This window comes from Leucoraja erinacea, chromosome 1 (genome assembly GCF_028641065.1).
Source record: "Leucoraja erinacea ecotype New England chromosome 1, Leri_hhj_1, whole genome shotgun sequence".
Taxonomy (NCBI): domain Eukaryota; kingdom Metazoa; phylum Chordata; class Chondrichthyes; order Rajiformes; family Rajidae; genus Leucoraja; species Leucoraja erinaceus.
The window spans coordinates 1235382-1262595 of NC_073377.1; the positions used below are offsets into that span (position 1 = coordinate 1235382).

General features: G+C 50.2%; 1 protein-coding gene across 1 annotated transcript in view; it reads right to left on the reverse strand.

The window, feature by feature from the left end:
- The window catches only part of gfra4a (GDNF family receptor alpha 4a), a 270519-nt gene that overhangs the window by 60047 nt on the left and 183258 nt on the right, over positions 1-27214 (reverse strand). Inside the window, exons 2-4 of the mRNA XM_055643327.1 lie at positions 24099-24377; positions 12218-12298; positions 5880-6225 (exon numbers count right to left, since the gene is read on the reverse strand). Of these exons, the coding sequence (XP_055499302.1) occupies positions 5880-6225; positions 12218-12298; positions 24099-24377 (706 nt within the window). The remainder of the gene's footprint in view (positions 1-5879; positions 6226-12217; positions 12299-24098; positions 24378-27214) is intronic.

A 27214-nucleotide genomic window follows, 5' to 3' on the forward strand; every position in this document is an offset into this window, starting at 1 on the left:
CATGACGAGAGTCAGAGACAGGAGACCTTAATCCATGTTCGGAGTGCTTGGAATTCTAATTCCTTGGGTGAAAGAATGGAGGGCAGAGGGGTTGTGAGGTGGGAATTAATTATGGACAGCAACTCGATTCAACTTTGGTTAGGCCATATTAGTAGTATTAGTCATAGAGTCTTAGAGCATGGAACCTTCGGCACAACTTGCCCATACTGGCCAATCCGTCCTATCGACACCAGTCCTACCTGCCTGTATTTAGACCACATCCCTCTAAACCTGTCTAATCTATGTACCTATCGAAATGTTTCTTGGATGTTGCAATGGGCCTTGCCTCAACTATCTTCTCCGGCAGCTCGTTCAATACACCTACCACCCTTTGCGTAGAAAAATGACCGCTCAAATTTCTATTAACCGAACACATAATCTCCCCTAGTCCCATATACCTGCGCTCAGACCATAACCCTCCATTCCCTTCCCATCCATATAACTATCCAATTTATTTTTAAATGATAAAAACAAACCTGCCTCCACCACCTTCACTGGAAGCTCATTCCACACAGCTACCACTCTCTGAGTAAAGAAGTTCCCCCTCATGTTACCCCTAAACTTCAGTCCCTTAATTCTCATGTCATGTCCCTTGTTTGGATCTTCCCTACTCTCAGTGGGAAAAGCTTTTCCACGTCAACTCTGTGTATCCCTCTCATCATTTTAAAAACCTCTATCAAGTCCCCCCTTAACCTTCTGCGCTCCAAAGAATAAAGCCCTAAATATTAAATCTTTTCACGTTCATCTTAAGCCTACAGTCTCTGGTCCTTGATTCCTCTACTCTGGGCAAAGGAATCTGTGCCCCTACCCGACTTATTCCTCTCATGATTTTACACACCTCTATAAGATCACCCCTCATCCTCCTGCACACCAAGGAATAGAGACCTAGCCTGCTTGACCGCTCCCTATTGCCCAGGCCCTTTAGTCCTGGCAACATCCTCGTAAATCTGCTCTGCATCCTTGCCAGCTTGATGACATTGTTCCTATAACACAGTGCTTAAAACTGAACACAATATTCTAAATGCGGCCTCAACAACGTATACAACTGCAACATGACCTCGCAACTTCTGTACTCGATGCTCTGACTGATGAAGGCCAATGTGCCAAAAGCCTTTTTTAACCACACTGTCTACGGCGCCGTAAGGAGAGAGACTACTGCCAACCACCGCCAGTCTCCACTGCCCACGTTGCACCAAGGGGTGTGGATCACGGATCGGCCTCTACAGACATCTGCAGACCCACAAGTAGACGACCCGATGGAGAGGAGAGGACAGTCATACTCGTTTCGAGTGACCGCTGATGATGATGACCCGCGGTAGCAGTTTCGAAGAGCCATGTACCTATAGTGCTGGGTGTCATGGTACACCAGTCATTGAAAGTAGGCATGCAGGTGCAGCAGGCAGTAAAGAAAGCGAATGGTATGTTAGCTTTCATAGCAAAAGGATTTGAGTATAGGAGCAGGGCGGTTCTACTGCAGTTGTACAGGGTCTTGGTGAGACCACACCTGGAGTATTGCGTACAGTTTTGGTCTCCAAATCTGAGTAAGGACATTCTTGCCATAGAGGGAGTGCAGAGAAGGTTCACCAGACTGATTCCTGGGATGTCAGGACTGTCTTACGAAGAAAGACTGGATAGACTTGGTTTATACTCTCTAGAATTTAGGAGATTGAGAGGGGATCTTATGGAAACTTACAAAATTCTTAAGGGGTTGGACAGGCTAGATGCAGGAAGATTGCTCCCGATGTTGTGGAAGTCCAGGACAAGGGGTCACAGCTTAAGGATAAGGGGGAAGTCCTTTAAAACCGAGATGAGAAGAACTTTTTTCACACAGAGAGTGGTGAATCTCTGGAACTCTCTGCCGCAGAGGGTAGTCGAGGCCAGTTCATTGGCTATATTTAAGAGGGAGTTAGATGTGGCCCTTGTGGCTAAAGGGATCAGGGGGTATGGAGAGAAGGCAGGTACGGGATACTGAGTTGGATGATCAGCCATGATCATATTGAATGGCGGTGCAGGATTGAAGGGCCGAATGGCCTACTCCTGCACCTAATTTCTAAGTTTCTATGTTTCTATGTTTCTATGTTTCTATGTTCCCTCTGCTCTACAACACTCCCCAGAGCCCTACTATTCACGGTATTGGTTCTGCCCATGTTAGTGCTCTCTAAATGCAACACCTCACATTTCTCTGTACACTGTTGTCTGCAGTTTTGGTCGACCTAATTCCAGGAAGGACGAGGAGGCTTGGGGAGAGGGTGTTGACGAGGATCACCAAAATGCTCCCAGGATTTAGGGGGTATTGGCTATCGGGAGATGTTGAGGATGGACATGCTTGGAATGATCAGGTGAATTAATACGTTTATTGTCATTGCACAATACTGTGCAACGAAATTCAATTACATCTCTTCCGGTTAAAAAAATACAAACACGACACCCATTGACACATATGTACACTTATTAGTAAAATAATAAATAAGTATTTAAAAAGAATTGAAAAAGAATGTTGCATTTCTTGGAATTACATTTTCCTTCCCCAGTGTTCTCTGTTGGAATTAAGTTATTTTATCGCACATGGGTAGAAACTATTTTTTAGTCTACCGGTGCGAGCCTTCAGAGACCTGAATCGCCTCCCAGAGGGTAGCAGAGTGAAAAGGTGGTTGGCAGGGTGGGATGTGTCCTGCTTGATGTTTGTGGCCTGGTGCAAGCATCGGGCCCTGTATATATCATCCAAGGAGGGCAGTTGAGCGTTTGTGATGCTCTGTGCAGTTTTTATAACTCCCTGCAGCGCCCTCCTCTCAGCCACAGTGCAGCTAGCAAACCACGCCAGGATTCCAAAGGAGAGGATACTTTCCACGGCGCATCGGTAGAAGGACAGCAGCAGCGGCTGTGAGACGTTTGCTCTCCGCAGAGACCTCAGGAAATACAGCCGCTGATGTGACTTCTTCACGAGAGTGACGGTGTTCATTTGCCATTTGAGGTCCTGGGAGATGTTTATTCCCAGGAACTTAAAGCCAGTGACTCTCTCCACCATGTCTCCTTTGATGTATAAGGGAGCAGATTCCTCTCTCCTCTTCCTCCTGAAGTCAACGACCAGTTCTTTAGTCTTTGATGGGTTGAGCACCAGGTTATGTTTGGTACACCAGACAGTCAGTTTTTGGACTTCATCCCTGTAGAGAGACTCGTCGTTGTTGCTTATCAGTCCCACCACAGTCGTGTCGTCCGCAAACTTGATGATCCTGTTTGTACTGTGTGTTGGTATACACTCATAAGTGTATATTGTATACAAGATGGGACACAGCACACAACCTTGTGGCGCTCCTGTGCTGAGCGTCAGGACTGGGGAGTGATTGGACCCCATCCTGACAGTCTGTGGGCGATCTGTTAAAAAGTCCTTGATCCATCTGCATGTGTTTGCATTAACACCCAGATCAGACAGTTTGTCCACCATTCTGCTGGGGATGATTGTATTAAATGCAGAACTAAAATCTACAAACAACATCCTCACATATGAGCCAGGACGCTCCAGATGTGTCAGTGCAGAATGTAGAGCTATATTGATGGCATCCTCTGCTGACCTATTAGCTCTATGTGCAAACTGATGCTGATCCAGGGTGGATGGGAGTGATGACTTAATGTGGGCCAGGACCAGCCGTTCAAAACACTTCATCACCGTTGAAGTGAGAGCAACAGGTCTATAGTCATTCAAGCTGGTAATGGATGTTTTTTTGGGTACAGGCACGATGGTAGCAGTCTTAAAGCATTTAGGGACAGTGCATGTTGACAGAGAGAGGTTAAAGATGTCGCTAAAAACCTCTGCTAACTGGTCTGCACAGTCCCGCAGTACTCTCCCTGTGATGCCATCTGGGCCAGCAGCCTTCCTGGGGTTGACCCTGCGGAGTGTTTTTCTGACGTCCTCCGTACTCACAGCGAGTGCCAGGTCATCAGTGCTGGGTGCGGTTGCAGGTGCAGGCTCCACCTCATTCAGCTCAAACCGGGCGAAAAAATGGTTGAGCTCCTCAGCTAGCGAGTTGTTACTGCTGCTGATGATCGCCCCCCCCTTGCCCTTGTAGTTTGTGAGTTGCTGAATGCCCTGCCAGACACGCCGAGGGTCCCTCTCGTTAAAGTGCCCCTCTAGCCTTCTTCCATAGGCTGTCTTTGCCTCTTTAATGGCTCTCTTTAATTTAGATCTGGCAGTGCTGTACAATTCATCACTGCCAGATCTAAACGCTGAGTTGCGTTCCCTCAGCAGTTTCCTGACATCCCTGATCATCCATGGTTTGTTGTTTGGATAGCACCTGACCTCCCTGTCGACAGTGACGTTGTTGATACAGTTCTGTATATAGAACATGACTGTGGATGTGTATTCTTGTATGTCCTGGTTTGCAAACAGGTCCCACTTGGTGCACTCAAAACAGTCCTGAAGTTGGGCAGCAGCACCCTCGGGCCAAGTCTTTATGTGTATCTCGGGCTAGGATGGCATAGTGGCGCAAGGGTAGAGTTGCTGCCTTACTGCGCCAGAGATAACAGTTCGATCCTGACTATGGGTGTCGTCTGTACAGAATTTGAATGTTCTCCCTGTGACTGCGTGGGTTTCCTCCAGATGCTCCGGTTTCCTCATTGAAACATATAAGATTGTTAAGGGCTTGGACACACTAGAGGCAGGAAACATGTTCCCGATGTTGGGGGAGTCCAGAACCAGGGACCACAGTTTAAGAATAAGGAGTAAGCCATTTAGAACGGAGACGAGGAGACACTTTTTCTCACAGAGAGTGGTGAGTCTGTGGAATTCTCTGCCTCAGAGTGTGGTGGAGGCAGGTTCTCTGGATGGTTTCAAGAGAGAGCTAGATAGGGCTCTTAAAAATAGCGGAGTCAGGGATATGGTGAGAAGGCAGGAACGGGGTACTGATTGTGGATGATCAGCCATCAGAATGGCGGTGCTGGCTCGAAGGGCCGAATGGTCTACTCCTGCACCTATTGTCTATTGTCTATTGTCTATTTTCCTCCCACACTCCAAAGACATGCAGGTTTGTAGGTTAATTGGCTTTGGTAAAATTGTAAATTATCCCTAGTGTGTCGGATAGTGCTAGTGTACGAGGTGATGCAGACTTGGCCTGTTTCCGTGCTGTATCTCTAAAACTAAAACTAAAAAGAAAACTGAAAGTAAGACTATGACTGACGTTTGGAATGATCTTATACTCCTCTCAGTTCAGAACAAGCTGCCAGAGGAGGTAGTTGAGGCTGGGACTATCCCAACGTTTAAGAAACAGTTAGACAGGTACATGGATCGGACAGGTTTGGAGGGTTGTGGTCCAAACGCTGGCAGGTGGGACTAGTGTAGCTGGGACATGTTGGTCGGTGTGGGCAAGTTGGGCCGAAGGGCCTGTTTCCACACTGTATCACTCTGTGACATATGTGGTGATGGATAATAAATACTGGGCTCCCCATCGTATCCCATTTTCTGTGGACAAATGAATGAATGAACAGGACAGCACGGTGGTGCAGCGCTAGAGTTGCTGCCTTACTACGTACGCTTGCAGCGTCGGAGACCTGGGTTCAATCCCGACTACGGGCGCTGTCTGTACGAAGTTTGTACATTCTCCCCGTGACCACGTAGGTTGAATTGGGTTGATACAAGTGTAAATTGTCCCCAGTGTGTGCATGCGATAGTGTTAACGTGCGCGGGTGGCTGGTCGTTGTGGAATCGGAGGGGCCGAATGGCCTGTTTCCGCGCTGTATCACCAAACTAAACTAAGAACGAGTCTTCTATTTCCACCTTGCCATCGGCGATTCTTTTATAGCGGCAGGGAGACGGGGTGCCAACTCAAGGAAAGAACGGACCTCTTTACCTGCAGACAACGTCGACCTTGCAGGACTCCAGCAGCGACAGGCAGTTCTGCTTCTCCTTGACGTAGTAAGAGCAGGATGGGACAATCGTCTGCCTCCTGCGCTCGGCACACGCCGTGTCCTCACAGGGGCAGAAGAGCAGCTCGTGCGTGAACTCGACGGGGACGCGGTCAAAGAACTTGCGCAGGACTTTGTGGCACTTGAGGCGGTTGCAGGTCTCCGTGTTGCTGGAGGGCTTGATGCAGGAGTACACGTACTCAGTCCGCAGCCTCTGGCACGACTCGTCCACGTTGCAGGCCTTGGCCGCATCCAGGCAACGGTTGGCCCGTGTCACACCTACATCAGACCCTGTGAAACCAATTGGACAAACATTGAATCTTCCTATAGACCTTGTGCCAACTTGGTGCCGGGATGTAACGCTGAGACCCAGCAAGGCGCTGGTCTGGCTGCATTTGGCATATTGAGAGCAGTTTTGCCCCCCATATCTGAGGAAGGATGTGCTGACATTGGAGAGGGTCCAGAGAATTATCCCAGCGATGATTTAGTTTGGGAAGGAACTGCAAATGCTTGTTTACAACGAAGATAGACAATAATGCTGGAATAACTCAGCCGGGACAGGCAGCATCTCTGGAGAGAAGGAATGGATGACGTTTCGGAAGAAGGATCTCAACCCAAAAATCACCCATCCCTTCTCTCCAGTGATGCTGCCTATCAGTCTGAAGAAGGGTCTCGGCCCGAAACATTGCCTATTTCCTTCGCTGAGTTCCTCCAGCATTTTTGTGTACCTTCGATTTTCCAGCATCTGCAGTTCCTTCTTAAACAACATGCTGCTGCCTGTCCCACTGAGTTACTCTGGCATTTTGGGTCTACCTTGCATTTTGTGTCTGTCGGTGTAAACCAGCTCCTGCAGTTCTGCCCTACACATTGTAGCATGTTCATCAATGTTAATAACCATGAACAGGAATAGCAGAGGTAAAGTCCTGATCGCCAGACAGCAACCGTCCTGTTATTGAGTCATAGAGCCATACAGCGTGGAAATAGGCCATTCGACCCAGATTGCTCACACCAACCAACATGTCCCAACTGCACTTGCCCCACCTGTCTGCATTTGGCCTGCTGAGTTACTCCAGGACTTTGTGTTTGGTTTAGAGATACAACACGGACACGGGCCCCTCCGACCCACCGAGTCGGTACCGACCAGCGATCACCACACACTAATGCCCCTGTCCCACTTAGGAAACCTGATCGGAAACCTCTGGAGACTTTGCGCCCCACCCAAGGTTTCCGTGAGGTTCCCGGAGGTTTTTGTCAGTCTCCCTACCTGCTTCCACTACCTGCAACCTCCGCCAACCACCTGCAGCCTCTGGGAACCGCACGGAAACCTTGGGTGGGGCGCAAAGTCTCCAGAGGTTTCCGTTCAGGTTTCCTAAGTGGGACAGGGGCATAACACTACACTATCCTACACACACTCGGGACAATTTACATTGATACCAAGCCAATTAACCGACAAACCTGTACGTCTTTGGAGTGCGGGAGGAAACCCAAGATCTCGGAGAAAACCCACACAGGTCACGGGGAGAACGTACAAGCTCTATACAGACAGCGCCCGTAGTCGGGATCGAACCCGGGCCTCTGGCTTTGTGAGGCAGCAACTCTACTGTTGCGGCATCGATTGTTACACTGAATTGCTATTGCTGCTGTTGTGATGTGTTAACTACAGTGTTTACAGCACGTTCCCTTGGCCAGCACTGAGGTGATTTGTTAATGCGCTCTTTTCCTTTCTGATTAGCCGTTCTAAGTGAGTTGACGCCATGGCAACGGGCCTTCACTGTCTGGCCACGAACCCTGCACATACAACAACTGGGACTTGAAAATGGCGCCAAACTGACGACTCTGTGTACAGTGTACTACACACTTGTACTGTATCTGAGATGCTTATCTAACATGTAGCCTAGGTGCATACTTGTACTGAACCGTATACAGAAATGAATTTCAGTGTACCTCGGTACAGTGACATAAAAAAAAACCATGCCTCAAAAAATAATGGTCAATTTGTACCAAACTGGAGCTGAGATGCCTGTAGACTGGAGATGGGATAACTAAGGCTGAGTGTGGCACGGTGGTGCAGCGTTAGAGTTGCTGACTTACAGCGCCAGTGACCCTGACTGGGTTCGATCCTGACTACGGGCGCTGTTTGTACGGAGTTTGTACATTCTCCCCGTGACCGCGTGGGCTTTCTCCGGGTGCTCCGGTTTTCTCCCACACTCTAATTGTAAAATTGCCCATAGAGTGTAGGATAGTGTCAGTGAAGGGGGTGATCGCCGCTCGCACATGGACTCTGTGGGTCGGAACGGCCTGGATCCGCCTGTCTCTGTATCTCTAAAGTCTAAAGTCCGGAGGATAGCTCCTTCTCTCAGAGTCTGGCATCCAATGTCAAGCGATTTACGCATCAAGAGATGAGGTGAGCGAGTTTTCTTGTAGAGGAGCCAAGAAGGTTAAGAAGTGATATGACGGTGGTGTGTAAAATCATGCCGGGTTTAATAGAGGTAAGTTTTTCCCACCGGTGGATGTTTCAAGGGAATGCAGCTTTAAAGTGATGGATGCATGAAAGAAGAGGGATGCATGGAAGATTAATATTTTGTACAGTGAAACATCTGGCTGTAGAATTGCTGGAGGCAGATTTAGCCAAGGCATTCCTGATGGCAAAGACAAACGTGTTGGAGGAACACAGGGCATCACAGTGGCGCAGCGGTAGAGTTACTGCCTTACAGTGCTTACAGCGCCAGGGACCCAGGTTCGATCCTGACCACGGGTGCTGTCTGTATGAAGACTGTACGTCTCCCCATGAGTTTCCCCCGGGTGCTCTGGTTTCCTCCCACATTCCAAAGACCTGCAAGTTTGTAGTTTGTTAATTGGCTTCAGTAAAATTATAAATTGTCCCTATTGTGTAGGATAGTGTTAATGTGCGGGGATCGCTGGATGGCACGGACTCGGTGGGCCGAAGGGCCTGTTTCCACGCTGTATCTCTAAACTAAACTAATCTAAACTAAATCTGGAGATAGAAAATAGGTGCAGGAGGAGGCCATTCAGCCCTTCGAGCCAGCACCGCCATTCATTGTGATCATGGATAATCACACACGGCAAATTCTGGAACCAACATGGGGTTTTGGAAGTTCCAAGAGTGGTAGCAACCGCTTGAATAAGTAGACCTTAGCAAAGCTGTCAAGACCTCCAAAAAAAGTGAGCCAGTAGTTTAGTTTAAAGATACAGCGCGGACACAGGCCCTTCAGCCCACCGGGTCGGCGCCGACCAGAGATCCCCGCACGCTAACACTCTCCTACACACACTGGGGACAATCTACACTTATACCAAGCCAATGAACCTACAGACCTGTACGTCTTTGGAGTGTGGGAGGAAACCGAAGGTCTCGGAGAAAATCCACCCAGCTCACAGGGAGAACGTACAAACTCCATTCCGAGTGCAGCAACCGTAATCGGGATCGAACCCGGGTGTTTGGCGCTGCAAGCGTTGTAAGGCAGCAACTCTACCGCTGCACCACCGTGCCATCGAGCCAGTGTAAGGAGATAGATTCTAGCTAGATAGATTCTAGCTGTCTGACTTGAATAGTTTCACATGACGTTATGTTTTCCGGAGGGTTCATATGAGTGAGCTTTGGACAGGGGATCCAGCGCTCCTTTCTAAATACCAACCAGGATCTGCAGGAATCCTGTGTAAAGGTTTCCCCTGGTCTCTAAGGCTCCAAGGACAGAACCTTCTCAGCCGTCCTTGTGATACTGATGGATATCCTCATGAAGTTACCTGGATCGGGCAGGCCTCCAGGAGACCAGTCCAGCTGCACTCAAGGGCAACTGGACTGGGCGACTGGGCAAGTTTCACCGTCCCTTAATTGGTACATTTCTTAGTTTAGTTCAGAGATACACCCCGCGGAAACGTGCCCTTTTCAGCCACCATGTCCGCGCCGACCAGCGATCCCCGGGCATTAACACTGTCCTATACCCACTAGGGACAATTTTTACATTTACCAAGCCAATTAGCCTACATACCTGTACGTCTTTGGGGTGTGGGAGGAAACCGAAGATCTCGGAGAAAACCCACGCAGGTCACGGGGAGAACGTACAAACTCCGTACAGACAGCGCCCGTAGTCAGGATCGAACCCGGGTCTCTGGCGCTGTATTTGCTGTAAGGCAGCAACTCTACCGCTGCGCCACTGTGCCGCCCTTACATGTGACATGAAACTGACATTGGAAACCTTGAAATAGTGCCAAAACCTGCCGACCCTTGCATACGTGTAGGAAGAAACTGCAGATGCTGATTTACACCAAAGATACACACAAAAAGCTGGAGTAACTCAGCACGACAGGCAGCATCTCCGGAGAGAAGGAATGGGTGATGTTTCTGGTCGAGACCTTGTATATGGTGTCCGTGGACAATGGGTATAGACTACTTATATACACTGTGTGCATAATCTGGGATTGTGTTTATGTGTATTTGATAATTTACCGAGCTGTATGCAAAAAAAAAGCATTTCACTGCACCTCAGTACATGTGATAATAAAGAAACATTGCACCTTTGAATTAGTTGAGTAGAAATTAGAGCAGGCTTGTGAGGTGGAAGGAATTATGTTTGATGGTCACTTCCTGTTGAGTAATGCCCCTGTCCCACTTAGGAAACCTGAACGGAAACCTCTGGAGACTTTGCGCCCCACCCAAGGTTTCCGTGCGGTTCCCGGAGGTTGCGGGTGGTTGCCGGAGGTTGCAGGTAGTGGAAGCAGGTAGGGAGACCGACAAAAACCCCTGGGAACCTCCGGGAACCGCACGGAAACCTTGGGTGGGGCACAAAGTCTCCAGAGGTTTCCGTTCAGGTTTCCTAAGTGGGACAGGGGCATAACATTGCTTCAACTAAAGTGAACAATCACTTAGATATGTGTCCTCTGGATCTCTGCTTTCATCTATTCTGAGTCAACAAAGACCAAGGAATTGAAATAAAATCATTCAAAGGGTGTGAGCAAGATAGTAGAGTAAGGAAACGTCTGTCAATGGATCGATTGCAATCATGTATTGACTGGTTAGCATGCAACAACAGCTTTTCACTGTACCTCGGTACACGTGACAATAAACTCAACTCAACTGAATTTCCAAATGGTGAATCTGTGGAATTAATTGCTACAGACGGCTGTTGTGGAGGCCAAGCCAATGGGTATTCTTAAGGCAGAAATAGATAGATTTTTGATCAGTATGGGTGTCAGGGGTTATGGGGAGAAGGCAGGAGAATGGGGTGAGGAGGGAGAGAGAACAGAGAGATAGAATGGCAGAGTAGACACGATGGGCGGAATAGCCTAATTCTGATGCTATCACATGATCTTATAAACTGATGTTGTTGAATTATTCAAAAATGAAAGAGTGTGGAGGATGATGAATGTTTTTAAACCGGAGATTGGAAGGTTCTTGATTAGTAATGGTGGCAGGGGTTATGGGGAGAAAGCAGGAGAAGGGGATTGAGAGGGAAAGATAGGTCAGCCATGATTGAATGGCAGAATAGACCTGATGGGCCGAATGGCCTAATTCTGCTCCTATCGCTTATGGACTTACGTGATTATGTGGGCGCCAAGTGGAACAGAGAATTTCCTGAAGAAATATGTGTGTGAATGCAAAATGGTGGAAAGAAGTTCATACGTGTTAGGAGCAGAGTTAGGCCATTCGGCCCATCAAGTCTACTCTGCCATTCTATCATGGCTGATCCATCTTTCCCTCTCAATCCCATTCTCCTGCCTTCTTCCCATAACCTCTGAGAAAGAGAGAGTATCTCTTGGAGCTTCTGGGCTCTCCCCAGTCTTTGCCTCGACTGACACAGTCCCAATACACTCTGCAGGCTGTGTCTGAGTATACAGTGTTGTTGCAGCTGTTGATAAAGAGGTGAATCACCCAGGCACGGAAATCGCTATCAAAACATGGGGGGGGACACAATATCTTGGCGGCTGCGCGCGCTCATGCGCTCACACACGAGGCTTGGCCCGTGGGCCCTGTGGACGGTAACATCGGGAGCTAACCTGGTTGGTGACCGACTCCAAATTGCAGCAACAGCAGCTTCGTCCACCCCGAATCGTGGGGCTTCAATCAGTCCGTTCGCAGGACTTTCATTTTGATTTCAAGCCGCGCCGGGCGAAGAAAGATCCCGTGAACATGCTGATTCAGCTGTTAGAATGCGTCTGATAAAGTCCGGATTACAAAACATGGGGGGGATTGTCCCGCACCTCTCAAAGCAAGAGGGGACATGTCACCCCCCCCCTCCCCCCCCAGGATTTCCGCCCATGGACTCACCTGCTGTGATGGAGGCCAGTCTGGCATAGTCATATCCTCGCTTGCTGGGCTCGTAGGGTGAGCTGTCGTCCGTCTCCTCCCCTGCAAAGGATTAACAACAATTAGGAAGGTGCAGCGGTTAGAGTTGCTGCCTTACAGCAAATACAGCACCGGAGAGCCGAGTTCGATCCTGACTACGGGTGCTGCCTGTACGGAGTTTGTATGTCTGCCCACGTGACCTGTGTGGGTTTTCTCCGAGATCTTCGGTTTCCTCCCACACTACTAACACGTACTGGGTTTTTTAGGTTAATTGGTTTGGTAGAAGTGTACATTGTCCCTAGTGTGTGCAGTATTGTGTCCATGTGCTGGGATCGCTGGTCGGTGCCGACTCGGTGGGCCGAGGGGCACGTTTTTGCGTTGTATCTCTAAACAAAACTAAAAAGTGATGTTCACCTCAGCTTGCTTCAGCTGTTTCAGTATGTGTGAGAACTGCAAGGAGGGAGGGGGAGATGAGGAGAACAAAGGAGGACATGATGTAGGGTACTTTGTAACTTTGTCGCCGGCCTTTATGTGGCAGCTGTTTGCATACCTTGGGTGTACAAAGCAAAGAATTTCACTGTGACTTGTCACATGTAACAACAAAAGCATCCATCCATTCATTCATTCATTCATTCATTCATTCATTCAATCATTCATTCATTCATCATTCATTCATTCATCATTCATTCATCATTCATTCATTCATTCATTCATCATTCATTCATTCATTCATTCATTCATTCATTCATTCATTCATTCATTCATTCATTCATTCATTCATTCATTCATTCATTCATTCATTCATTCATTCATTCATTCATTCATTCATCATTCAATCATTCATTCAATCATTCAATCATTCATTCAATCATCATTCATCATTCATTCAATCATCATTCATTCATTCATTCATTCATTCATTCATCCATTCATTCATTCATTCATTCATTCATTAATTCATTCATTCATTAATTCATTCATCTGTTTAGTTTAGTTTAGAGATACAGCATGAAAACAGGCCCTTTGGCCCACCGTTGTAAAGGATAGGGCGAGTGTACAGGTGATAAATGTTTCATGCGGACTAGGTGGGCCGATGGGCCAGCTTCCATGCGGTTTCTCTAAACTAAACTAAACTAAACTAAACCCGCTCACAGGGAGGACGAGCAGACTCCACATAGACAGCTCAGAAAAATAACAACACCAGAGGCTGCAGATGCTGCAATCTTGAGCAAATGACAAAGTGCTGGAGGAACTCAGGCAGCACCAGTGGAGGATAGACACAAAATGCGGGAGTAACTCAGCGGGACAGCCAGCATCTCTGGAGAGTAGGAATGCGTGATGTTTCGGGTTGATACCGTTCTTTAGACTGGGAGTCAGGGGAGAGGGGGACACAGAGATAAGGAAAGGTAAGGTGTGAAAAAGAGACATCAAAAGAGATGCTTTCAAGGAATTCAAAGAATAGACAATAGGACACTGTGATCATGGCTGATCATCCACAATCAGTACCCCGTTCCTTCCTTCTCCCCATATCCCTTGACTCCGCTAACTCTAAGAGCTCTATCTAACTCTCTCTTGAAAGCATCCAGAGAATCGGCCTCCACTACCTTCTGAGGCAGAGAATTCCACAGATTCCCAAATCTCTGGGTGAAAATGTTTTTCCTCATCTCCGTACTACCTGTTATAGACCATTGTTAGCAAGGAGAAGGTTACTCCCGGGACTTTGCGTCTATCTATCCATGTACTTGTAGCTGAGAAGATTACGGAGAGTCGGTTTGTCAAGGAGGACTCTAACTTCTACAGGTGCACAGTAGAGAGCATGCTGACCGGTTGCATCATGACTTGGTTCAACAACTTGAGCACCCCGGAGCGATAAAGACTACAAAAAGTAGTAAACACTGCCCAGTCCATCATCGGCTCTGACCTCCCTTCCATCGAAGGGATTTATTGCAGTCGCTGCCTCAAAAAGGCTGACAGTATCATCAAGGACCCACATCATCCTGGCCACACACTCATCTCCCTGCTACCTTCAGGTGGAAGGTACAGGAGCCTGAAGACTGCAACAACCAGGTTCAGGAATAGCTACTTCCCCACAGCCATCAGGCTATTGAACTGAACTCAAACAAAACTCTGAACATTAATAGTCCATTATCTGTTTATTTGCATTTTATCTGTTTTATTTATTCATGTGTGTATATATTTATACAATGGTATATGGACACACTGATCTGTTCTGTATTCATGCCTATTATGTTCTGTTGTGCTGAAGCAAAGCAAGAATTTCATTGTCCTATCTGGGACACATGACAATAAACTCTCTTGAATCTTGAATCAGGTGTAATTGTTTCTTGAACTTTGCAATAGTCTGTGTGGCTCAACAACCTCATTCCATGCACCCACCACTTTTATAATTTTAATTAAAACTAAATTCATATGTGACAGCTGATGGTGCACAATATTTGTCGGGTGTGGGAAGAGGGGGATTTCTTGTAGCGTGTGTGTTGGGGATTCACACTGTGGTGTTGCAACAACCATTAATCATGCAGTAATATTGCCCGGAGCCACTGAAAACCACCCAGTGTCAGAGCTCCTAATGGAAACTAATTAGTCAGCCAGAGTTGTTAGCACGGCTGGCCTTGTGCCCAAGCACCAAGCATTGACCATGGGAATGTGCTGACAAACGAGATCCAACACAATTTCAAAGACATTAGGTCGGCACAGTGGCGCAGCGGTAGAGTTACTGCCTTTCAGCTGGGTGACCTGGGTTCGATCCCGACTACTGGTGCTGTCTGTACGGAGTTTGTACGTTCACCCCGTGACCTGCTTGGGTTGCCCCCGAGATCTTCGGTTTCCTCCCACACTCTAAAGACGCACAGGTTTGTAGGTTGATAGTAAATGTAAAAATTGTCCCTAGTGTGTGTAGGATAGTGTTAATGTGCGGGGATCGCTGGTCGGCGCGGACCCGGTGGGCCGAAGGGCCTGTTTCCGCGCTGTAACTCTATAAAACTGAAATATTTCCAAGGAAAAAGGACCTGCTGCTTGAACGTGGCACAGAGGCGCAACTGGTAGAGCCATTGCCTCAAAGAGCCAGAGACCCAGGTTCGATCCTGACCTCGGGTACTGGTAGTACGGAGTTTGCACGTTCTCCCTGTGAGCGTGTAGGTTTCCACCAGGTGCTCCAGTTATTCTCCCACATCGCAAAGACATGCGGGTTTGTAGGTTATTTGGCCTCTGTAACGTTGGCCCTAAAGTGCATGGAGTGGATGAGAAGATCATAAGAAATAGGAGCAGAATTAGGCCATTCGGCCCATCCAGTCCACTGTGCCATTCGATCGTGGCTGATCTATCTTTCCCTCTCAACCCCATTCTCCTGCCTCCTCCCCATAACCCCTGACTAATCAAGAATCTGTTCATCTCTGCCTTAAAAATATCCAATGACTTGTCCTCCAAAGCCATCTGTGGCAATGAATTCCAGAGATTCACCACCCTCTGACTAAAGAAATTCCTCCTCTTCTCCGCTCTAAAGGTACGTCCTTTCATTCGGAGCCATGGCCTCTGGTCCTGGACTCTCCCACTGGTGGAAACATCCACTATCGGATAAGGTAGAATTAGTGTTAGCGGGTAATTGATGGTTTGCACGGACTCAGTGGGCCGAAGGGCCAGCTTCCATGCTGTATCTCTAAACTCAACTAAACTTAATTGCTCCTTTGGACGGCTTAGGAGCATTGCCAATATCTGGGTAATGCATTTCCAAAGAGCACGAAGTATCCTCTCCAGTAGAGAGGTCTTACCTGGTGTTCTGGAGTAACATGTCCCACCCATGACCAGGATCAAAAGTGAATTTGAAAGCTTCCTTCAGGGCCATTTTGCTTTCTTCCTTTTGAAGTGATTTCCTGCCAGCTTTCAACTGTGAAGAGTAAAGCATGCTCATATCTCTCTACCCGCTGCAAACCCCCTGCCAGCGCAGTCCCAACTGCCCCAATTACTTGCTCTGGAGAACGTCTCTCAACGAGAGCGTATCTTTCATCGAGTTCACTGCCCGCCAGGGGAATTCATATCTTCCGCTGATGTATTTTACTCCAGATGCACATTCATTTTGCAGAATTAGATCATATCCATCATGAGCTCAAAGCTAATCAGCTCCAGTTGCTGAACTAGAATAAAAGGAGCCCAATTTATGGAGTCACTTTTAAGGAGGAGGGAGAAGGGAGGAAAAATTAGGTGCAAAAATGTAAGAGAGACCCACAAAGCTGGAGTAACTCAGCGGGACAGGCAGCATCACTGGAGCGAAGGAATGGGTGCCTCCTGCACCTATTTTCTATGTTTCTATATTTCTATGCTGCCTGTCCCACTGAGTTACTCCAGTTTTGTGTGTCCATCTTCAGTTCAAACCAGCATCTGCAGGTCCTTCCTACACAGGTGAAGACATGTTTTACTTCTGCCAGTTGTGAAAGGCCTGGATAGAGTGGATGTGGAGAGGATGTTTCCACTAGCGGGAGAGTCTAGGTCTAGAGGGCGCGGCCTCAGAGTAAAAAGGACGCACCTTTAGAAAGGAGTCGAGGTGGAATTCCTTTGGCCAGAGGGTGGTGAATCTGTGGAATTCATTGCCACACACGGCCAAGTCAATGGATACTTTTAAAGCGTAGGTTGACAGGTTCTTGATTAGGAAAGGCGTCAAATGTTACGTGGAGAAAACAGGAGAACGGAGTTAGGAGGGAAAAATCGATCAGCCATGATCGAATGATGGAGCAGACTTGATGGGCCAATGGCCTAATTTTTTTGTTGCTATGTCTTATGGTCGTATAGGAGAGGAGATGGTGGAGACAGGATCATAACAGCACTTAAAAGCCATTTGGGCGGGTACATGGACAGGAAAGGTAGAGAGGGATAAGGGCCAAACATGTGCAAATGGGACAAGTGTAAATGGCGGATCTTGGTTGGCACTGACGTATTGGGCCATATGTTTTGCTTCCATGCTGCTTGGCTCGATGAGTTTAATACTTCCTTAACATACATTGAAAAAAATGTTATCATAATTGTACATTTTTTGGTCATTTCATTAGTAATGGAATGCAAGAACATAGTTTCTTAGGCCCCGTCGGTCATGTCTGACCATGGGTGTCTCCAGGGTGCTATTCCCTATAGGGAGGACACCTGTGCATGACTTTGTTTAATGTGGGGAGACTGGTGCACAGACAGCCACCACATGGTCCTTGACAGATCTGGGTCAAGATCCAGAGGCATGGAGTCCAAGACCCTTTTCTACCGCATCCTTCATCCGCCTTCCCAGCCATTGTGACGCTCCACTAAGGTCAGCCATCGTCCTCCGCCTGTTCCACCGTTGAGGTCTTGGTTGGGTTGCTCTTTGTCAGAGACTTCCCCCCCGAACTCACCGCCATTAGTGGCCCTACCAGGAGCACATCTCCAGACGGCATCGCTCTCAGGATCTAAGTTTCTCCATCACGACAAGGTGACAATCCACGGAGTTTGAGAGTGATCGAAGCAAAAAAGCAATACAGCCAAGAGGGATAAATAGTTAGTGATAAATGGTACCTGAACTCATTGAACACCTTAGTTACCAGAAGGATGTCTCAAGACACGGTGGAGATGTTGTCTCCAGTAGTGGGAGAGTCTAGGAACAGAGGGCATAGCCTCAGAATGAAAGGACGTTCCTTTCAGAGGGAGATGAAGAGAATATCTTTAGTCAGAGTGCGGTGATTCTGCGGACCTCGTCGCCACAGAAGGCTGTGGAGGCCAAGTCAATGGATATTTTTTAAGGCAGAGATAGGCTTGATTTGTACGGGTGTCAGGGGTTATGGGGAGAAGGCAGGAGAATGGGGCTGGGTGGGAGAGATAGATCAGCCATGATTGAATGGCGGAGTAGACTTGGTGGGCAGAATGACCTAATTCTGTTCCTATCACTTATGAACTTATGAAGAGAGCCAAGGTTTCTTATTGTGCAAACAAATGGGCTGGCTGGATTAATTGTACGGCGTATAAGGGCCATCAGTATCCCTACAAGTAATTACTGTCAGCATAAAAAACTGACTTAGCACACAATGGGCTTAATATGAGCTTAATAACACAACAATATGACTAATTCCTTGAGCTGTCGTTGAGATAAAGCAATCAAGAGTCACCAGGTGTGGATTTAATGCTACTGGATTTAATGCTACTGGATTTAATGCTCCTGGATTTAATGCTCCTGGATTAATGCTACTAGATTTGATGCTCCTGGATTTAATGCTCCTGGATTTAATGCTCTTGGATTTAATGCTCCTGGATTTAATGCTACTGGATTTAATGCTACTGTAGTGCGTGGGTCTCAGAATGAGGCAAGTAGTCCGCAGTTTGAGAAGCACTATACTTTAATTCCTCCCGGTTCAGGGGAAGACGAAACCAGGGGAAGATGGCACCCAAACCCTGCCTTTTATACCCTCCGGCTAAGGACCGCCTCCGGACTGCACCACTCCTGTGCCGAGGGGTTCGGCAGTATAATGGGACGACCCTTAGGAGCCGCCACAGGACCCCCCCCCAGAACCAGAGGCACAAAACGCACCGGCGGGCGCACGACCCGGCCGGCCCGCGTGCGGAAGTCAGCAGATCCCGGGGCTTGCGGGGGTGTAGGTGGAGGGACAGGTCGAGGGGCCGGCGGGAGGACAGGTGGAGTGACAGGTGGAGGGAGTCGTGAGGGGGGGCGCCCTCGGGGCCGAGGTTGAGCAACCAGCACCGGCTGGTCAATGTCCAGGTGCGCCGGCTTCAAACGGTCAATCGACACGGCCTCCGGCCGGCCCCCCATGTCCAGGACAAAAGTCGACTGCCCGTGTTCCAGCACCCGGAACGGGCCCTCGTACGGCCTCTGAAGTGGCGTCCGGTGGGCATCACGGCGCAGGAAGACGTATGGGCAGACCGTGAGGGCCATTGGCACGTGTGGTCGAAATGTCCCATGGCGGGATGTCGGGACGGGTGCGAGCCTGCCAACTCGCTCGCGAAGGCGTTGAAGGGCGGAGGAGGGCGTTTCCTGATGCTCCGGCGCCGACGGCACGAACTCCCCGGGCACTGTGAGTGTTGACCCGTACACCAGCTCCGCCGATGATGAGGCCAAGTCCTCTTTGGGAGCGGTCCGGATGCCCAGCATGACCCACGGCAACTCGTCCATCCAGTCCGGGCCAGTGAGCCGTGCCTTCAATGCCGCCTTCAGCTGCCGGTGGAACCTCTCCACCAGACCGTTAGCCTGCGGGTGGTAAGCCGTGGTGTGGTGCAGCTGCACCCCCAGCAAGCGAGCCATGGCTGACCACAGCTCGGAGGTGAACTGTGGCCCCCGGTCGGAGGAGATGTGCGCCGGCACCCCGAAGCGAGCAATCCAGTGCGCGGACAACGCACGAGCACACGTAGCCGATGAGGTGTCAGCCAACGGAATGGCCTCCGGCCACCGCGTGAAGCGGTCCACCATGGTCAAAAGGTGGGTGATGCCCCGGGACGGTGGAAGGGGCCCCACAATGTCCACGTGGAGATGGTCGAACCGCCGGTGAGGTAGACCGAACTCCTGGAGAGAGGTGCGCGGACATGGCGCTGGATCTTTGCTGTCTGGCACGGGATGCAGGTGCGAGCCCAATGGGCAACTTGCTTGCGCAGACCGTGCCACATGAAGCGAGCTGCCACCAGTGCCGTTGTCGCCCGGATTGATGGGTGAGCCAGTCCGTGGATGACCTCGAACACTCTCCGGCGCCAGGTGGCAGGGACGATGGGGCGCGGCTGACCGGACGACACATCGCACAGGATTGTCATACCCCCAGGACCGAGAGGGACATCCTCAAGACGGAGTCCGGAGATGGCAGTCCGGTAGGTGGGCACCTCGTCGTCCGTGGGCTGTGCGCCGCCGCCAGAGCAGAATAGTCCAATCCGGGCGCCACCTCGAACACGGCATTTATAGCAGGGCGGGACAATGCGTCGGCCACCCGGTTCTCTTTCCCCTTGACGTAGCGGATGGCTGTGGTGTACTCGGAGATGTAAGCCAACTGCCGCTGCTGACGTGCGGACCAGGGGTCGGAAACCTTCTGCAGGGCGAAAGTGAGCGGCTTATGGTCGGTGTAGGCGGTGAACGGGCGGCCCTCCAGGAAGTAACGAAAATGGCGCACAGCCAGGTACAGAGCCAGGAGCTCACGATCGAACGCACTGTACTTTGTCTGCGCGCGGTTGAGGTGCCGACTGAAGAAGGCCAGAGGCCGCCAAACTCCGCCCGTCAGCTGCTCCAGCACAGCACCAACTGCCGACTCCGAGGCATCCACAGTGAGAGCAGTCGGGGCATCTTCCCGCGGGTGCACCAGCAGCACGGCCCGAGCAAGGGCCTCCTTCGCGCCGTCGAAAGCTGCCTCCGCCTCGTGGGTCCACTCAACGCTCTTCTGCTGCCCACCCGCCAGAAGTTGATACAGGGGCCGCATGATGTGGGCCGCGGATGGCACGAAACGATGGTAGAATGCCACCATGCCGACAAATTCCTGCAGGCCGCGCACCGTGCGTGGGCGGGGAAACCGACGGACTGCGTCAACCCTGTCAGGTAGGGGAACTGCGCCTAGCGCAGTCACGCGGTGGCCGAGAAAGTCAATTTCGTTGACCCCAAAACGGCACTTGTCCAGGTTGATGGCCAAACCATGCTCGCTGAGCCGCTGACAGAGCTGTCGAAGGTGAGCGCAGTGTTCCTGCTGCGAGCGGCTGGCCACCAGGATGTCGTCCAGGTACACGAACACGAATTCGAGGTCCCGACAAACCCCGTCCATGAGGCGCTGAAAGGCCTGTGCAGCGTTCTTGAGGCCGAACGGCATCCGAGTAAACTCGTAAAGCCCGAATGGCGTGATGATAGCCGTCTTGGGTACGTCATCCGGGTGAACCGGGATCTGGTTATAACCCCGCACCAGATCCACTTTAGAAAAAAATGTGGCCCCAGCCAAATGGGCCGTGAAGTCCTGGATGTGGGGTACGGGGTATCGATCCGCTGTTGTTGCAGCGTTCAGCCGTCGGTAATCCCCACAAGGTCGCCAGCCCCCGCTTGACTTAGGGACCATGTGGAGTGGGGACGCCCAAGGGCTGCTCGAAGGGCGGACGATCCCCAAGGCCTCCATCGTGCGGAATTCCCGCCGTGCCAGACGCAGTTTATCTGGTGGCAGTCGTCGTGCTCGTGCATGGAGGGGTGGGCCGCTAGTCGGGATATAATGTACAACTCCGTGGCTGGGGGTTGCTGAATGAAACTGCGGAGTGAGAATGTCCGGGAACGCAGCCAAGATTTGTGCGTATCGGGAGTCCACGGACGCCAGTGGCCGCCCCACCGATTGACCCAAGTGCAATGTGATCGGCTCCATTGTAGTGGCGTTGACCAAACGCTGACGCCCGACGTCCACCATGAGGGAATGCGTCCGGAGAAAATCGGCCCCGAGCAATGGTTGGGAGACGTCGGCAACGGTAAAGTTCCATGAAAAATGGCAGGAGCCGAGCACGATGGGAACCATGCGCAGTCCATATGTGCGGATGGGGCTGCCGTTCGCCGCGGTGAGGACGGGCCCCCGCTTACCGGAACGAATGTCGGCCAGCGAAGGTGGCAGGACGCTGAGCTCCGCACCTGTATCCACGAGGAAGCGAGTCCCGGAGCGCCGATCCCAAGCGAAAAGGCGGTGAATTTGGCCGGCCACCGCGGGGACTATTGGCAGCCGGCCCAGGCGTTTCCCGGGAACGTGCATGGCTGGCGGCATTGTCGTGCTGCAGCACCCCAGCGCTGATGGAAATAGCACCAGCTCCTTGTGTTCGTGCTATTTTGAGCTTGCCTGCCCCTGCTGGTGGTGCCTGCAGCTTGCTGGCGCTGGACTGCAGGTGCAGTACCCCTCACTGCCGCTGGGGGGTGATCGTGCGGGCCGTCGGGCTGGAGCTGTCACTCCTTCCACAGCTCCCCTGCCCCACCGGAGGAAATCGGGAGCTGCTGGGGAGACGTCATCGGTGTGCCTGCCGACGGCCAGCGCATTGACGTCACCGGCGTGCCTGCCGACGGCCAGCGCGTTGACGTCATCCCGGCGCGTCGACCTGAGCGCGACCTCGTCTCTGCTGACGCCCAGCACGCTGACGTCATCAGGGCGCGCCATCCACATGGCGTCGGCGCGCCTCCCGAGGGCCCGAAGATCAGCAAACGAGGCGTCGGTGAGCTGCAATCGAATGTAGGCCGGCAGCAGATGCAGGTAAATGTACTCGAACAACAGGCACGGCGTGTGCCCGTCTAATAACGCCACCATTTCCTTTAGGAGGGTAGATGGCCGCCGGTCGCCCAGGCCACCCATATGCAGGATCCTACCTGCCCGCTCCATCCTACTTAGTCCATAAATTTGGAGCAGGAGCTGTTTCAGGCCGAGGTATTTGTCATTGTCCGGGGGGGCTGCGAGGAAGTCCGTTACTTCTTCCACCGCATCCTGGTCGAGGGCTCCCACCAGGTAATAGAAGCGGGTGGCATCGACCGTGATGCCCCGCAGGTTGAACTGGGCCTCCGCCTGCTGGAACCAGATGAGCGGCCGTGTGGTCCAGAAGCTGGGCAGTTTTACGGAGACCGCGTCCAGAGACAGGGTCGGGCTGGCGTGTGAGGAGGTAGGGCTTTGTTCTGTCTCCATCATGATGCCAATGGAGCGTCGGGGGTCACCAATGTAGTGCGTGGGTCTCAGAATGAGGCAAGTAGTCCGCAGTTTGAGAAGCACTATACTTTATTTCCTCCCGGTTCAGGGGAAGACGAAACCAGGGGAAGATGGCACCCAAACCCTGCCTTTTATACCCTCCGGCTAAGGACCGCCTCCGGACTGCACCACTCCTGTGCCGAGGGGTTCGGCAGTATAATGGGACGACCCTTAGGAGCCGCCACACTACTGTATTTAATGCTCTTGGATTTAATGATCCTGGATTTAATGCTACTGGATTTAATGCTCCTGGATTTAATTGAAGGAGGCTTTTCCCAGATCACAACAATGCAAGAGCCTGTCTTCCTGATTTGGGGGGAGGGGGCACAGTTATTAACAAGGCAACACCCATTTAGTCACTAATCAGCAAATGGAACATGTGAAAGGACACGGAATGTTGGGGTAACTCATTGGGTCAGGCAACATATCTGGAGAAGGATTAGAAGACATGTTACTGCAAACAGAATTCACGATTGAAACTACAGTGACCTTTCATTTAGTTTAATGTCACATGTACCAAGGTACAGTGAAAATCCCCACCAATAAAAGTGAGTAGATACTCGCTCAGACAGATGACAGTGCCTGGAGGACAGTCACACACAACAAAATAGATGTACAGTGACATCTCTGGTTGCTTCAGCAGGAAGATTTCTGGGAACGTATGAAGTGAAATAATCCATTCTGCTATGTATAGTGGGGACAGGGGGAGAGAGAGACGAGAGAGAGAGAGAGAGAACGGTAGAGGAGGAGAGAGGGGGAGAGAGGGAGGAGAGAGAGGGAGAGAGCGAGAGAGAGGGGGGACAGGGAGAGGGACAGGGGGAGAGAGAGAGAGAGAGAGAGAGAGAGAGAGAGAGAGAGAGAGAGAGAAGAGAGAGAGAGAGAGAGAGAGAGAGAGAGAGAGAGAGAGAGAGAGAGAGAATGAAAGTGAGAGAGAGAGAGATGTAGATGGAGAGTGGAGAGAGAATGTGAAAGAGAGAGAAAGTGAGAGATACAAAGAGAGAGTGGAGAGAGGAGCGAAAGTGAGAGAGAAGGTGTGAGAGAGAGAGGAGAGAGAGAGAGAGAGAGAGAGAGAGAGAGAGAGAGAGACAGAGAGAGAGAGAGAGAGAGAGAGAGAGAGAGAGAGAGAGACAGAGAGAGAGATAATGATAACATCAACATCTAACCTCGTGACATGCTCTGATGAAGGCTCCAGTAGATGCCGAGACAGACTTTCTCCCTCTTCATGCCTCGCTTGCACTTGCAGTTGTGCAGTGGGCTGGAGAGGAGTGACACCATTGCTTTCATGCACTGGTTCTTGGCCCCGGGGCCGAGCGGGGCTGCACTGCTGCCGGCCATGCACTGGCGGAATGTCCGGTACTTGGAGCTGCACCTGGGGTCACTGATGCAGGTTTCACTGGCCTGTAGGCAGTCACTGTGAGCCCCTTCCACCTTCCACAATCCATCTGTCAATGAGGGGGGGGGGGGAAACAACATGTCCATATTTAATAGAGTAGCTTACCTTCCCAAACTAACATAAAACATACATATCACCATTAAAATGACCGAAAGTAGACACAAAAAGCTGGAGCAATTCAGCGGCATCTCTGGAGAGAAGGAATGGGTAAAGATGTTTCGGGTTGAGACCCTTCTTCACACAAATTAATGTTCATGATAGTGTTAGACACAAAAATGGTAAATGCTGCGTATGCCAATGATAGGGTTAGACTCAGAGGTCCTTCTGAAGTCTCAAGGATTTCTGAGTCTAACCTCACCACTAACATTTACAGCATTTACCATTTTTGAGTCTAATCATAATGACACTATATTAGCCAAGTATGTTTTGCAACATACGAGGAATTTGATTTGCCACACAGTCGTACCAATAAAAAGCAACAGAACACACAAAATACATTTTAACTGTGATGGGAGGCGAAAAAATAGTTCAATGTCCTCCCTTCATTTGTTCTCCCACGGTCAGGGACCTCAAGCCTTCCGTTGATGTGGCGATCCTGGCTCCCGTAGCCGGAAGTCGGGCACTCTGTGTCGGGGCGATCAAGCTCCTACATCGAGGGAATCTCAGCTCCCCGGGGCCGGATGTTCAGTCCTCGGGTCGGGGCTGGTCGTACTGACATGCCCCATCTACACTAGGCCTACCTGCCTGCATTTGGCCCATGTACCTCGAAACACGTCCTATCCCTGTACCTGTCCAACTTTCGTAAACATTGCGATAGGCCGTGCCTCCACTACCTCCTCCGGCAGCTCGTTCCATTAACGCACCACCTTTTATGTGAAAGAGTTGTGTGTGGAGTGGCTCCCTTATAGTGCTTACATCGCCAGAGGCCCGGGTTTGATCCTGGCCACGGGCGCTGTCTGTACGGAGTTTGCACGTTCTCCCCGTGACCTATGTGGGTTTACTCCGGGTGCTCCGGTTTCCTCCCACACTCCAAAGACGTACAGGTTTGGACATTATTTGGCTTCGGTAAATATTGTAAATGGTTCCCCAGTGTGTAGGATAGTGCTAGTGTATGAGGTGATCGCTGGCCGGCACGGACTTGGTGCCCCTGCGCTGTAATTCTAAAAACAGAGTGTGCATGTGATAATATAGGGAGTCATAGAGGGAGTGCAGAGACGGTTCACCAGACTGATTCCTGGGATGTCAGGACTGTCTTATGAAGAAAGACTGGATAGACTTGGTTTATACTCTCTAGAATTTAGAAGATTGAGAGGGGATCTTATAGAAACTTACAAAATTCTTAAGGGGTTGGACAGGCTAGATGCAGGAAGATTGCTCCCGATGTTAGGGAAGTCCAGGACAAGGGGTCACAGCTTAAGGATAAGGGGGAAATCCTTTAAAACTGAGATGAGAAGAACTTTTTTCACGCAGAGAGTGGTGAATCTCTGGAACTCTCTGCCACAGAGGGTAGTTGAGGCCAGTTCATTGGCTATATTTAAGAGGGAGTTAGATGTGGCCCTTGTGGCTAAGGGGATCAGGGGGTATGGAGAGAAGGCAGGTACGGGATACTGAGTTGGATGATCAGCCATGATCATATTGAATGGCGGTGCAGGCTCGAAGGGCCGAATGGCCTACTCCTGCACCTAATTTCTATGCTTCTATGTTTCTATGTTTCTAATAAATGAACCTTTGAACCTTTGAACAAACAAAAAAAACCGGAACTAAACTTATGACGATAGTAAAGATAAAACCAAAAAGACTCTCAAATTTGGGCAGGACGGGGTTAATCCCACTGCGATGTGCATCTAGCTGTCTGCATGGAATAGAATATGCATGAAAGATTTTGTTACAGCATCCTGAAAGAGATATAAATACACTGGGGGAGATGCAGACGAGAAAGAAAAGATGCTGCCAGGAGTAGAAAATTGCAATTGAGATATACTGGTGGATAAGGCTCAGATTATTTTTCTTGGAACAGGTGGAGAGTGGACTCAATTATAAGGAATGACCTCTGTCCATTATTTATCTGCCAAAAAAAGCAGCAGGCATGGATTTAATGCGGTTAACAAAAGAAAACGGAGGGGGGGGAGGAAGAGAAATATTTTCACCCAAGGAGTGGTTATGGTCTGGCGCTCAGTGCATGAAAGTGTGGGAGAGGCGGAAGCCACATTTAAACCATCGTTGGATGTAGACTGGAAGATTCTTGAGTACTTGCATAACAGGAAGTGGTACAGTGGGCAGCTTGTAGAGACACCCCTTAGCTCCCTGCCTGCATAGAAAGCCATACAGAGTGGAAACAGGCCGCTCAGCCCAACTTGTCGGGGTGGGAGATTGCAACCTTCGCCCTGTTTATGACAAATGCAATCAACCCGGCGTGCACAATCAAATAAGATCAAATAGAACAACTTGTCCGACAACTTTAGGCTGTGCACGCCATACGCAAGAAGAAGAAGAAGCCCAACTTGCCCACACCGACCAACATGCCCCATCTACACTAGTTCCACCTACCTGCGTTTGGCCCATATCCCTGTCCTATCCATGTACCTGTCTAAATGTTTCTAAAGGGCCTGTCCCACTTGGGCTATTTTTAGGCGACTGCCGGCGACTGTCATAGTCGTAGCAGGTTGCTGAACAACCAGCGACTGTACCCCACCCTTCGACATAAAATTTGAAATAGAATCATTACTTTAGCAACAAAAGAAAACCGAAGTCATCACCGGCGCCAACCTACGTCACCTGGCGACCACGTACGTTAACCCGGCGATAACTTCGACAGCACCTACGTCAGGAGAAGTCAAGCTACGCTCATTGGCGTCAAACCCACCGTCACCGACTGTCTCCGAAAAT